At 47.3% G+C, this 12,216-nt stretch overlaps 1 protein-coding gene across 1 annotated transcript; it reads left to right on the top strand.

Moving 5' to 3' along the window:
- The first annotated feature begins 244 nt into the window (after nucleotides 1-244).
- On the top strand, nucleotides 245-11,997 carry LOC120875693 (kallistatin-like). The gene is given in 4 exon segments (XM_040257613.1): nucleotides 245-254; nucleotides 3,755-4,495; nucleotides 8,457-8,730; nucleotides 11,802-11,997. Coding segments are annotated over 4 exon segments (1,221 nt in total).
- The last annotated feature ends 219 nt before the right edge of the window (nucleotides 11,998-12,216 follow it).

Genomic DNA, 12,216 nt, shown 5'->3' with positions numbered 1-12,216 from the left:
GTCCCTCTTGTGGAGAACCTCAGCGACACATTTGAACAATGTTAGTCTTTGGAAAAAGGCAACCACTTCCTTTCTGATGTCAATAGTTAGAAGTGGAAATTGCCATCTTGGGTTTTGGAGGCAGAGATGCCCGGGTTCAGATCTAGCTCTCCCACTTACTAGCTGTGTGACCTCGAGCAAGACAGGTAACCTCTCTGAGCCTCCACTCCACCCCACCGCTGCAGAAAGGAAGAGGAAAACCGACATGGAGCTGGGTACATGCTAGGATGCCATCCGTTTCCCTCCTATGAGCCTTCCCAACAGGAAGCACTCCTAATTTGTCAGCTGAGGAAAGTGAGGTTCAGAGAGGTGGAGTGACCTGCCCAAGGTCACACAACACAGTGGTAGCAGAGCGTGTCTAACACCCAAACGCAACCTCTGTCCAGAGCATTACAGGGGCAGGTGCCAGGACCCAAAGGGCAGTCACTGTGTGCAGTGAGGTCAGGCTACCTGTCCCTCCAGCTGTAGCCAAGCGTGTGCTGACCCCTGGAAGCTGTTGCATCAGCCTCTAACTCATTGCAGAAGGCAGACCAAGTAGTAGAAACCCAAACTGTGGACTAGTGAAGAACAAATCATTTATTTTCACATGCAGGAGACCAAATATCAATAAGCATCTTTCCTTCATTCATTCCCCCAGTGAATATTGCCGGCACCCCTACTGTATGCCATACCCTGTCCTGGCACTTGGCTTAGAGCAGTGAACAAAACTGGAGCTGAGGTTCTAGCAGAGTGACAGTCTGTCCACGTAGAGAAAGAACAGTTCAGAGTGCAAATCCTACCTTGGAATCTGAGCTAGCAACTTCTCTGGGCAAGTTTTTTTATGGGATAGTATTGTGTGTGTGTGTGTGTGAGAGAGAGAGAGAGAGAGAGAGAGAGAATGAAGTGACATAAGAATTCTCTGTCTTATCTGGCACATCAAGTTCCTCTCTCATCCTGGTGTTGATGCCTTATTGTAGTGGTAATTTGGGCACGTCCCTGAACCTTCTGAGCCCAACAGCAGAGCTGGGATTTGGGCCCTGGGCCAGCTGGGTCCAGGCCCATGCTGGGACCTGTCCTTCCCAGCCCAGGGCTCCTGACCCTGTCTCACTGCGCTATACTGGTGTATAGTCCACTCAGTTCCACCATGTACCTGGAGACCCATTCAGGAAAACCAATTAGAGGAAGCCTGCATGGTCTAAGGCATCTCGTTCAGGACTCTGAGGGCCACATCACTTCCCAAATGGTCTGAGGAACAGCCAGGCATCACCCCTACCTAGAGCTGTCCCAGAATGATTCAAGGGTGCTAGGGCTCCCTCTTTTTACTGCTCCCTGTTTACTGGAGAGACAGCAGCTTCATTTCCATGATTAGAGAGGAAGTGTGAGACTGGATTCCTGGGCCAAGGAGGTGTCTGTTCTCACCCTTGCTCCTGGGATACAATGTCCTTGCCATCTACGGTGTGATATCTCAGTGGGTTACATTGCAAAAACATGCAGCTATAACACTGGCAGTGAAGTGAGTGAAGTCGCTCAGTCGTGTCCGACTCTTTGTGACCCCATGGACTGTAGCCTCCCAGGCTCCTCCATCCATGGGATTTTCCAGGCAAGGGTACTAGAGTGGGCTGCCATTTCTTCTTCCAAGGGATCTTCCTGACCCAGGGATCAAACCCAGGTCTCCTGTGTTACAGGCAGACGCTTTACTGTCTGAGCCTCCAGGGAAGCTAGCAGGCTCCTCTGGAAATCTCCTAGTCCAGGATTGCATTTTGGAGCCTGCAGGCAGGGTCTAGCCTCCAGATGGGTCTCACCTGGCTGCAGAGGGATGACTCCAGTTCCTCGTGTCCACTATTCCCCACTTTGTCACCCTGGAAGCTGCCTTCCCGGGTTCTAGAAGGCCCTGGAGTTTGTTGCCTCTGGTCTGGCCCAGCTCTTCATTTGCAGGGGGTGGGGATCAGACTGAAGTGGTAGTGCAGGGCAACAGACACCTGGAGAAGGGGATGGTTAGACTTAAGCTCACAAGGCAACTGAGAGGCAGAATGAAGACTAGGCCCACTAAGGGCTTCCCCTGACCTGCAAGGAAAAGCTTGTATCAGGCAAACCTCAACATGTAACACAAACTGGGAGGGGTGAACTCTCTTGGGGCCCCAGCAAGGACGGTGGGTTCTCCTGGGGGGAGGTGAGCCAACTCGCGATGAGGTTTCTCTGTTTTGAGATTCCATGCTGTACCCATGGGTCTGTTCATTAATAATTACCTGATAGGGGAGGTGGTAGGTGGGAGCAAAGAGGCTTCTCTGATCTTCCTGGGCTTGATAAACCCAAGCCACATCCCAGGGTCACCTCTAGAGCTGAGACAGCTGCCTGGGGGCCACTCCAGGACTGACCGTGCTGTGAGTAAGCCTATAAGGGCAGCAATGGAGACGATAAAGAGAAGATGACGAATTGTTCTGGATTGCCCAGGACTGAACGTTCTGGAACAAAACTTTCAGTGTCTGGGGTGAAACTAGGATAGTCCTGGGTGAACTAGGACCACTGATCACCCTCATTAGAGGTGACAAAGGCTAGAAAGCCCCTTATATATGATTGCACCCTCCTCCTTGTGGCCCTGGGTGGGGGGACTTGCGCTCAGACCCAGAACAGACTTCTCCAGCCACACACAGCTGGAGACCCAGGTCTTCTGGCTGCAGGTGCTTTTGAAAAGCTCCTGCCAGAGGGGAATTCTGTGTAATCTCACCGCGAAGCTGGGAGAGTGTGTGAGAGGGAGGGAGGGGTGTTCCTTGTCACGAGCACTCCCCAATAAGCACAGCAAACTGAACAGATGAGCCAGTGACTGTGTGGTCCCCACAGCCAAAGATATTTACTATCTGGCTATTTAAAGAAAAAAGTTTTCTGACCTCTGGTCTCAGAAAAAGATGACAGAGAATTGAATAAGGGTCATAGCGGTAGAGGGACTGAGAGACTGAATGGGGTGGGAGTGTAAGGAAGGCCAGACAGGTAGTAAGGGGTGACAACCGGGTTTGGCGGCTGATAACTAGTTAATGGTAGGGACGTGTGATGGAGCAGAGATCTGGTGGAGAAAATCTAGCATCCTGTTTGAGGCAGGTTAAGTTCATTAGGAAAAGGGACCAATTTTATTCGTGAGACTTGACAAATCACGTTCTTAGGATCAGTGATTTCATCTGTACAGTGATGTTAAGAATACCAGTGCTATTTACCTCTATGTGGATAAGAGGGTCAAAGAAAATAGCATAAAAGCAATTTTGCAAACTGTAAAGAATACCACAGATGTTTGTGGAGTCAGTGCTAGCGTAGCCCTCGATTAGCGGCTTTGATGCGATGGGTCACTGGGTTAAGGAAATAAACTCATATGGTACAAGACAACCCAGGTTGAGTCCAGAGCCCTATGTTCTAGCTAAGATATTAACTAGTTTGATGGCTTGGTTGAGACACTTTGGACCTAGATCAGGTGCATTCAGAGTGGTGTGGCTGTAGACAAGACTCTTTGGGAGCCTCTGTTACCCTGTCTCTGCAATGAGAATGGAGTCTAGCACCATGCAGAGCTCACAGAGATGGGAAAGGAAATGAGCTGGTGGACAAGGAGCCCTGTGCTTTGTAAATCTGAAGTCTGGCTATAGGATGCCAGGGCATGTCACGCATGGAGGTGCTGGGTGTTTGCTTGTCCCCCTCAAGCTCATCTGCAGGAGCTGAGGGACCACTTTCATCCTGGGGCTCTGCCCTCTGCCAGCCTTCTCTGAGGGGTGGGATGTTCCACTGGGGAGCTTCCTGGGCACGTTCTTTTCTCCTACAAACCTGAGAGCACAGAAGACGCATCTGGCCGGCTTCCTGCTCCTCCTTCTGGCTGGACGCCTGGTCCTTTCTCAAGGTCAGCTGCATCCTAAGCACCACGGCCAGGGTCATGCCCACCGCCCCCGTCAGGCTCCTGGCACAGGTGAGGGCTTCTCCAGCCTCAAGATCACCCCAGGCAACACCACCTTTGCCCTCTGCTTCCACCACCTCTTGGCTTCCCAAGCCCCCGGGGGCAGTATCTTCTGAGCATCTGAGTATCTTCGCCCCTCTGAGCATCTCTGCAGACTAGCTAAGCTGTCCCTGGAGGTGAGCTTGTATAGCAGGACTCAGATCCTGGAGGGTCTGGGCTTCAACCTCACACAGGTATCAGAGTTCGTCAGCCACCAAGGCTTCCAGAACCTTCTGCACACTCTCCACCTCCCAGGCAACAGGCTGTAGATATGTGTGGGCAATGCCTTGTTCCTGAGCCCTGAGCAACTGCTTCTTCTGAGATTCCTCAAGGAGTCTGCAACCTTCTGTGAGTCTAGACTCTTCTGCACCAACTTCAAAGACTCTGTGATCATGACCCAGCTAATCAACCACCACCTTAGGGAGGAAACTCGGGGGAAGATTGTGAATTTGGTCAGCAAGCTCAATGCCAATAGTATGATGATGCTGGTGAATTACATGTACTTCAAAGGTCAGTGTGTTGGTGAATCCCATGTCTTCCCTTCCCCCCTAAGTTATTGAAGGCTCACATGTCAAAGAGAAACCCATCAAAACAGAAAGTGGATGGACTGAGTCTGATACATTGAGCAGCCTTCAGGAAATTTAATATTAGAGCATCAGATATTTAAGTTTGTATAATATTAAGATTTCCATCCCTTCATACTTTTAGACAGGTTTTCTTATTTATTTTTTTAATAACAGCAATGTATGTGTGACAAACATCTTCTGAATTCATATCAATACTTTACCCCTTACCGAGTGCAAATCCAGCAGGCTGTTTGCTTGAAGTGAGGATATGAGTCCCTGCTTCAAGTTTTGTTTCTAAGGATCAAATGATGTCACATATTTATATGTTCCTTAGAGGAGGGCCTGAAGGGATTGGCAAGCTTTAGGTCCCTGCCAAATCCCACAGACCACCTGTTTGTGTAAATAAAGTTTTATTGGCAGACAGCCACACCCACTCATTTATGTATTATCTCTGACTGCCTTTGCAAGACAGAGATGAACTGTTGCCTGAGACAGAATGACCTGAAAAGCATAAAATATTTACTTTCTGACCCATTGCAGAAGAAGGTTGCAGATCTCTGAGCATTAGACATGCTTAATAAATATAGCATTTGTAATTACTCTAATGACAACAATTTTGAAGACCTTTAAAAATACATAAAAGTATAAAAACATAATACAAAGTATAAAAATACATGGACGTATAAAAGAAAAAATAGAAGTTGTCCATAATCCTACCTTCCTGAGTGAACCAGCATTACTGAGCCTAATTCCTTCCAGTCTTCTATTTATACACATATGTTGACAGAGTTGAAATCACAGGTGGGGACAGTTTTGTACAGTGTGTATCACTTAGGGTGCCATCCAGGGAGCAGAGTCACCATAAGTGTTAAGAGAAAGAGGATTGTCCTAGGAATTAGACCTGCTGTATTTGTGGGAGGGACTGGGGAAGTGAAGGTCTGGAGGAAGAATGTGGAGGGACAGAAAAAGGCACTGGAGCTGGTGGACAAGTTGGAACTTCTCTGGAAGTCTGTGTGCCAGCTGGGCACATCCAGCCACCAGATTGGTTCCACATAGGGGGAGCTTGGGAAGAGGCCCAGGCCGTGGTCTGGGGACATAGTTGGGCACCATGGAGGAGCTGGACATTGAACTTGGAGGACAGCATACACCTCCTCTCGTCTGTCCATCATCTCGTCTGCCTTCAACGGGCAATGGCTGTTTCACATTTGACTCCCAGTCTCATGCTGTGACCACCTTGAATCTACAGGAAACACATTCTGGGAAACAGTCCCAGACTAACAATTCAGCCACACTGGTCATTGCTTGCATTTTACATGTAGAATTTTTACACACCATTGAAAATTAAAAAAAAAAAATTTAATTCTGCAATAACTATAAATTCCCAGGAAGTTGCAGAGTTGTGTGGAGAGGTCCCATGTACCTTTCACTCAGGTTTTCCTGGATAATGTCTTATATTTGCTGCTGATGTTTAGTCGCTCAGCTGTGTCTGACTCTTTGTGATCCCACGGACTGTAGCCAGCCAGGCTCCTCTGTCCATGGAATTTCCCAGGCAAGTATACTAGAGTGGGTTGCCATTCCTGTCTCCAGGGGATCTTCCCGCCCCAGGTGTTGAACCCACATCTCCTGCATTGCAGGCAGATTCTTTACCACTTAGCCACCCAAGGAACATCTTACATAATTGTATACAGTTGCAAACCAGGAATTCATTTATAAAATTTTATTTTATTTATAAAAATAAAAAACTTTATTCAGATGTTATCAATTTTCACATGCACTCATGTGTGTGTGTAGTTTTACGCTCTTGAAAAATTTATTTAGATCTCATTTTAGTGGCTGTACAATATTCTATTAACTCCATTAAACTGGAAAAAAAATAATATAATTTACATGTATAATATACACTATCACCACACCCAAATCTCTGGCCAGAAATAATGAAGTTTTTGGTGCTCTCTTCCTGTAACCTTCTTTCCAACTGGGTTAGTGCTCGTGGCACAAAGCAAAAGGCTCTCCAGAATAGAAGGGAAATAGCCTGCCCTCTGACACATTTGCCCATAACCTTGGAGATATAAATGCAGCCCAAGCCCCCAGTCTAAGTCACATGGTGGGAAGAGTGGAATGACTGTGGCTTATCTTCAAAAATGAAAAGTACCTAGAAGAAAACAAACCAGACATGTGCAGCATCTTTGTAGATAAAATTATATTGAGAGATACTGAAGTGGGCAAATGAAAAAAAAAAGTATACTGAATTTAGGAATAGGGAGACTTGATGTGCTAAAGCTGTCAGCCCCCCACCAACTGATCTAAATTTTTTTATGTAATCCCAACAGTTTTGGGGGTAAATTTTTGTTTGTTTTTGGCTGCACTCGGTCTTCGCTGCTGTGCACAGGCTTCCTTTAGTTGCCGTAGGTGAGGGCTGCTCTCTGGTTGGAGTGTGCAGGCTTCTCTTTGTTGCTGAGCGTGGATGGTAGTGTGCAAGGGCTCAGTAGTTGTGACACATGGGCTGAGCTGCTCTACAGCACATGGGATCTTCCTGGACTACAGACTGAATCTGTGTTCCCTGCATTGGCCGATGGATTCTTAACCACTGGACCACTAGGGAAGTCCCTCCTAACAGCTTTTTAAAAGATTATTTTTGGTGCCAGTTAACAAGCTGATTCTAAAATGTATGTGAGAGAGCAAAGGGCTAAAAAGGGAGAACCTGCCTGCTGGGGAGCAAGACCAGTCATAAATCTACATTAATTTAGACTGTGTGGTACATGTAGACCAAGGGGACAGAATAGAAAGGCTGGAATAGAACCCAGAAGTGGCCCCTTGGATATACAAACATCTGATATTTGACAAAATCTGCATGATAGAATGTTGAGGAAAAGGATAGATTTTTTTTTAAAGTGGTGTAGGGATAGTACCCTCATGGGGAAAAAAAAAATGATTTTGTACACCTCCCTGCTACTGATAATAAGCATTCATTCCAGGTGACGTAGAGTCCTAAATGCAAAAGGTAAGAGCAAAGCTTGTAGATGATGGAGGGAAATATCTTCAGGACCTGGAGGTGGGAAAATGTCTCTAAGCAGGATACAGAGATCTAACCATAAAGGAAAAAACTGATACGCTCACTGTTAAAGTGGAGACTCTCAGTCACCAAAGCACACCATTATGAAAGTGAAAAGACAAGTCAGGGAGGAAGAAAACACACTGAGAACACACAGAACTGATAGACAACTAGTGTTCAGAGAACTGCAAATCGCGAAGAAACAGCCCTGTAGAAATACGGGTCACAAACGCGACCTGGCACGAAGCTAAAATCAAAGAAACAACCCCCTACCAAAACGAAAAAAAACTTCCACGTGCTTGTGCTAAGTCGCTTTAGTCATGTCTGACTCTGTGCAACCCTAGGGACTGTAGCCTGCCAGGCTCCTCTGTCCATGGGATTCTCCAGGCAAGAGTACTGGAGTGGGTTGCCATGCCCTCCTCCAGCGCATCTTCCTGATCCAGGGATCAAACCCGCATCTCTTACATCTACCTGCACTGGCAGGCGGGTTCTTTACCACTAGCACTACGAGTTGATCCATAAACACAAAAGAGTACTCAATCTTACTTTAAACTGAGAAAGGCCATGTCTGAACCACAATGAGCTACCACTGCACAAACACCAGGTTGACAAAATGGAGTCCAACAATTTCAAGTAATTGGTGAAGACATGAAAAGATCTTGCTGGTATCCTCCTGGGTCTCTTTAGAATCTTTCTGAGCCTTCAGATCCACGCCCCAGGAAGGTCTGGTGTTGAACTGATGGGATGGTAAGGTAAGGGTCTGGAGTGATGGTTGGGAGGATGTGTTTCTTGGATGGAGGATGGGCTTGTTGGTCCACAGATGGCTGGTACCCTCTTCCCTTTTCCCCTGCAGCTCTGTGGGAGAAACCATTCATCCCTTCTTTGACCGCTCCCCACAACTTCTATGTTGATGAGGACACCACCGTCAAGGTGCCTATGATGCTGCAGGATACCCAGCACCACTGGTACCTTCACGACAGGTACTTGCCCTGCCTGGTGCTGTGGACGGATTACCAAGGAAACACAACAACCCTCTTTATCCTTCCTAACCAAGGAAAGATGGAACAGGTGGAAGAGGCTTTGACTCCCAAGATGCTAACAAGATGGAGCAACTTGCTCCGGAAGAGGTAATCCATCAGGGCATGGTGCAGGCTGAGCCTTCACTGTGAACCCTTCCAACGAGAGCCAGTGCCCTAAATTGGCAGGGAGGATCACCAAATTATGGAAGAAGTCTTACTTTCTCCAAGACTTTCCAATGAAGTCAAGTGAAGTCGCTCAGTTGTGCCCAACTCTTTGCGACCCGTGGACTCTAGCCCACCAAGCTCCTCTGTCCATGGGATTCTCCAGGCAAGAATACTGGAGTGGGTTGCCATGGGTTTCCTTAAATAAGGATTGCCAATATTCTATCTAAATTTTGCCCTCATCAGTGAAAAGAGAACCAGACTAGGAGTTAGGAATCCTGGGTCTAGATGTAGCCCTTATACTACCCACTGGGTGCTGGGTGCTCTCCCAGCCATCATGTGAAGTCTTACAGCCCGAGTTTTACTCAATAATCCCTGGGCATAGAAGAGAAGCGAAAAGCCAAGGAGAAAAGGAAAGATATAAGCATCTGAATGCAGAATTCCAAAGAATAGCAAGAAGAGATAAGAAAGCCTTCTTCAGTGATCAATGCAAAGAAAGAGGAAAACAACAGAATGGGAAAGACTAGAGATCTCTTCAAGAAAATTAGAGACACCAAGGGAACATTTCATGCAAAGATGGGCTTGATAAAGGACAGAAATGGTATGGACCTAATGGTATGGAAGCAGAAGATGTTAAGAAGAGATGGCAAGAATACACAGAATAACTATACAAAAAGAATCTTCACGACTCAGATAATCACGATGGTGTGATCACTCATCTAGAGCCAGACATCCTGGAATGTGAAGTCAAGTGGGCCTTAGAAAGCATCACTACGAACAAAGCTAGTGGCGGTGATGGAATTCCAGTGGAGCTATTTCAAATCCTGAAAGATGATGCTGTCAAAGCGCTGCACTCAATATGTCAGCAAATTTGGAAAACTCAGCAGTGGCCACAGGACTGGAAAAGGTCAGTTTTCATTCCAATTCCAAAGAAAGGCAATGCAAAAGAATGCTCAAACTACCGCACAATTTCACTCATCTCACATGCTAGTAAAGTCATGCTCAAAATTCTCCAAGCCAGGCTTCAGCAATATGTGAACCATGAACTTCCAGATGTTCAAGCTGGTTTTAGAAAAGGCAGAATAGATCAAATTGCCAACATCCGCTGGATCATGGAAAAAGCAAGAGAGTTCCAGGAAAACATCTATTTCTGCTTTATTGACTATGCCAAAGCCTTTGAGTGTGTGGATCACAATAAACTGTGGAAAATTCTGAAAGAGATGGGAATACCAGACCAACTGACCTGCCTCTTGAGAAATCTGTATGCAGGTCAGGAAGCAACAGTTAGAACTGGACATGGAACAACAGACTGGTTCCAAATAGAAAAAGGAGTACGTCAAGTCTGTATATTGTCACCCTGCTTATTTAACTTCTATGCAGAGTACATCATGAGAAACGCTGGACTGGAAGAAACACAGCTGGAATCAAGATTGCCAGGAGAAATATCAATAACCTCAGATATGCAGATGACACCACCCTTATGGCAGAAAGTGAAGAGGAGCTAAAAAGCCTCTTGATGAAAGTGAAAGAGGAGAGTGAAAAAGTTGGCTTAAAGCTCAACATTCAGAAAATGAAGATCATGGCATCCGGTCCCATCACTCCATGGGAAATAGATGGGGAAACAGTGGAAACAGTATCAGACTTTATTTTAGGGGGCTCCAAAATCACTGCAGATGGTGACTGCAGACGCTTACTCCTTGGAAGGAAAGTTATGACCAACCTAGATAGCATATTCAAAAGCAGACACATTACTTTGCCGACTAAGGTCCATCTAGTCAAGGCTATGGTTTTTCCAGTAGTCATGTATGGATGTGAGAGTTTGACTGTGAAGAAGACTGAGCGCCGAAGAATTGATGCTTTTGAACTGTGGTGTTGGAGAAGACTCTTGAGAGTCCTTTGGACTGCAAGGAGACCCAACCAGTCCTTCCTGAAGGAGATCAACCTTGGGATTTCTTTGGAAGGAATGATGCTAACGCTGAAACTCCAGTACTTTGGCCACCTCATGCGAAGAGTTGACTCATTGGAAAAGACTCTGATGCTGGGAGGGATTGGGGGCGGGAGGAGAAGGGGACGACTGAGGATGAGATGGCTGGATGGCATCACGGACTCGATGGATGTGAGTCTGAGTGAACTCCGGGAGTTGGTGATGGACAGGGAGGCCTGGCGTGCTGCGATTCATGGGGTCGCAAAGAGTCGGACACGACTGAGCGACTGGACTGAGCTGACCTGATAGGGAGCCAAGAAGTAATCCACCATGTGCTGGGTGTGGTGCTTGATGCTGGGAATCCAGGGCCACCAGGTCCCTGCCCTCAGAGAGCGGCTCCCGCCAAGTCATAGATGGTGGCAACAAGAGTGACAAAAGCAGAGACAAACAGAGGAAGGATGCAGACGAGGCTGGGTTGTTCCATACATTTCTTAGGTGCAAAAAGGGACCCATAACCTCAGTTACATAAGATAAAGTTGTGCTGGAGGGTAGAGTCTTGGGTTTGAGAGTTCAAGTTTCAGTTCCGCCTCTTATGACACTGAAAGGTTACCCAGCCTCTGGATTTACCTTCCTCATCTGTAAAACAGACATGAGAACTTGACTCCACAGGATGGTTAAGAAGATTTAAAAGAGCATAGGCACACTGCTGTATGCAGTCACTGTTGTATAAATAAGGGGTCATTAGCTCAGTGACCTTCCCCATGGTGTAGAAATCCCTGCTGTGTTATCCCAACAAGTGGCTCTGGTCTTGAGTGGTCTCTGGTCCCTGCAGGCTTTCCTAAGCCCTGACTCATGCCCTCTCAGGCTTCCCTGGTGGCCCAAATGGTAAAGAAGCTGCCTGCAATGCCCTGGGTCAGGAAGATCCCTGGAGAAGGGCATGGCTACCCACTCCAGTGTTCTTGCCTGGAAAATCCCATGGACAGAGGGAACCTGGCAGGCTATAGTCCATGGGGTCGCAAAGTGTTGGACATGACTAAGCGACTAACATACACACGCTCTCTCAGAGCTAACACTAGTCATTTCCCTTTCAGAGTTTCCACAGGGCCATCCCGGAGGTGGATGAAGCTGGCACCCAGGCTGCAGTGGCCACCGGCAGTTTTGTCACCTTTTGGCCCCGGGACAACCGCCAAGCCGTTTGGTTTAACCAGCTCTTCCTTGTGGTGATCTTTTCCACCGATGCCCAGAGCATCTTCTTTCTGGGAAATGTGGCCAACCCCACAAAACCATAGCCCTCCTAGGGCTGGCTTGTCTGTTACAAGCAGGAGGACATTGCCTGGAGGGCTAGGCGTGAGAAGCTCTGGGCTTGGAGTGGAGGATGCAGAAGATGCTGAGGATCCGGGGCAGAAGTTGTTGGTGAAGGATGCGGGTGGTATCTGACGGGTGTGGACTGGACACCCAGCTCCTCAGGGCTGTGTCACCCCAGACACAGACCATCTAACCTCTTTGAG

Source organism: Oryx dammah, unplaced genomic scaffold (genome assembly GCF_014754425.2).
Source record: "Oryx dammah isolate SB20612 unplaced genomic scaffold, SCBI_Odam_1.1 HiC_scaffold_16, whole genome shotgun sequence".
In the NCBI taxonomy this organism is placed as follows: Eukaryota; Metazoa; Chordata; class Mammalia; order Artiodactyla; family Bovidae; genus Oryx; species Oryx dammah.
The sequence above is the reverse complement of the archived record's forward strand: the minus strand, read 5'-3'. Positions and strand labels throughout refer to the sequence as shown.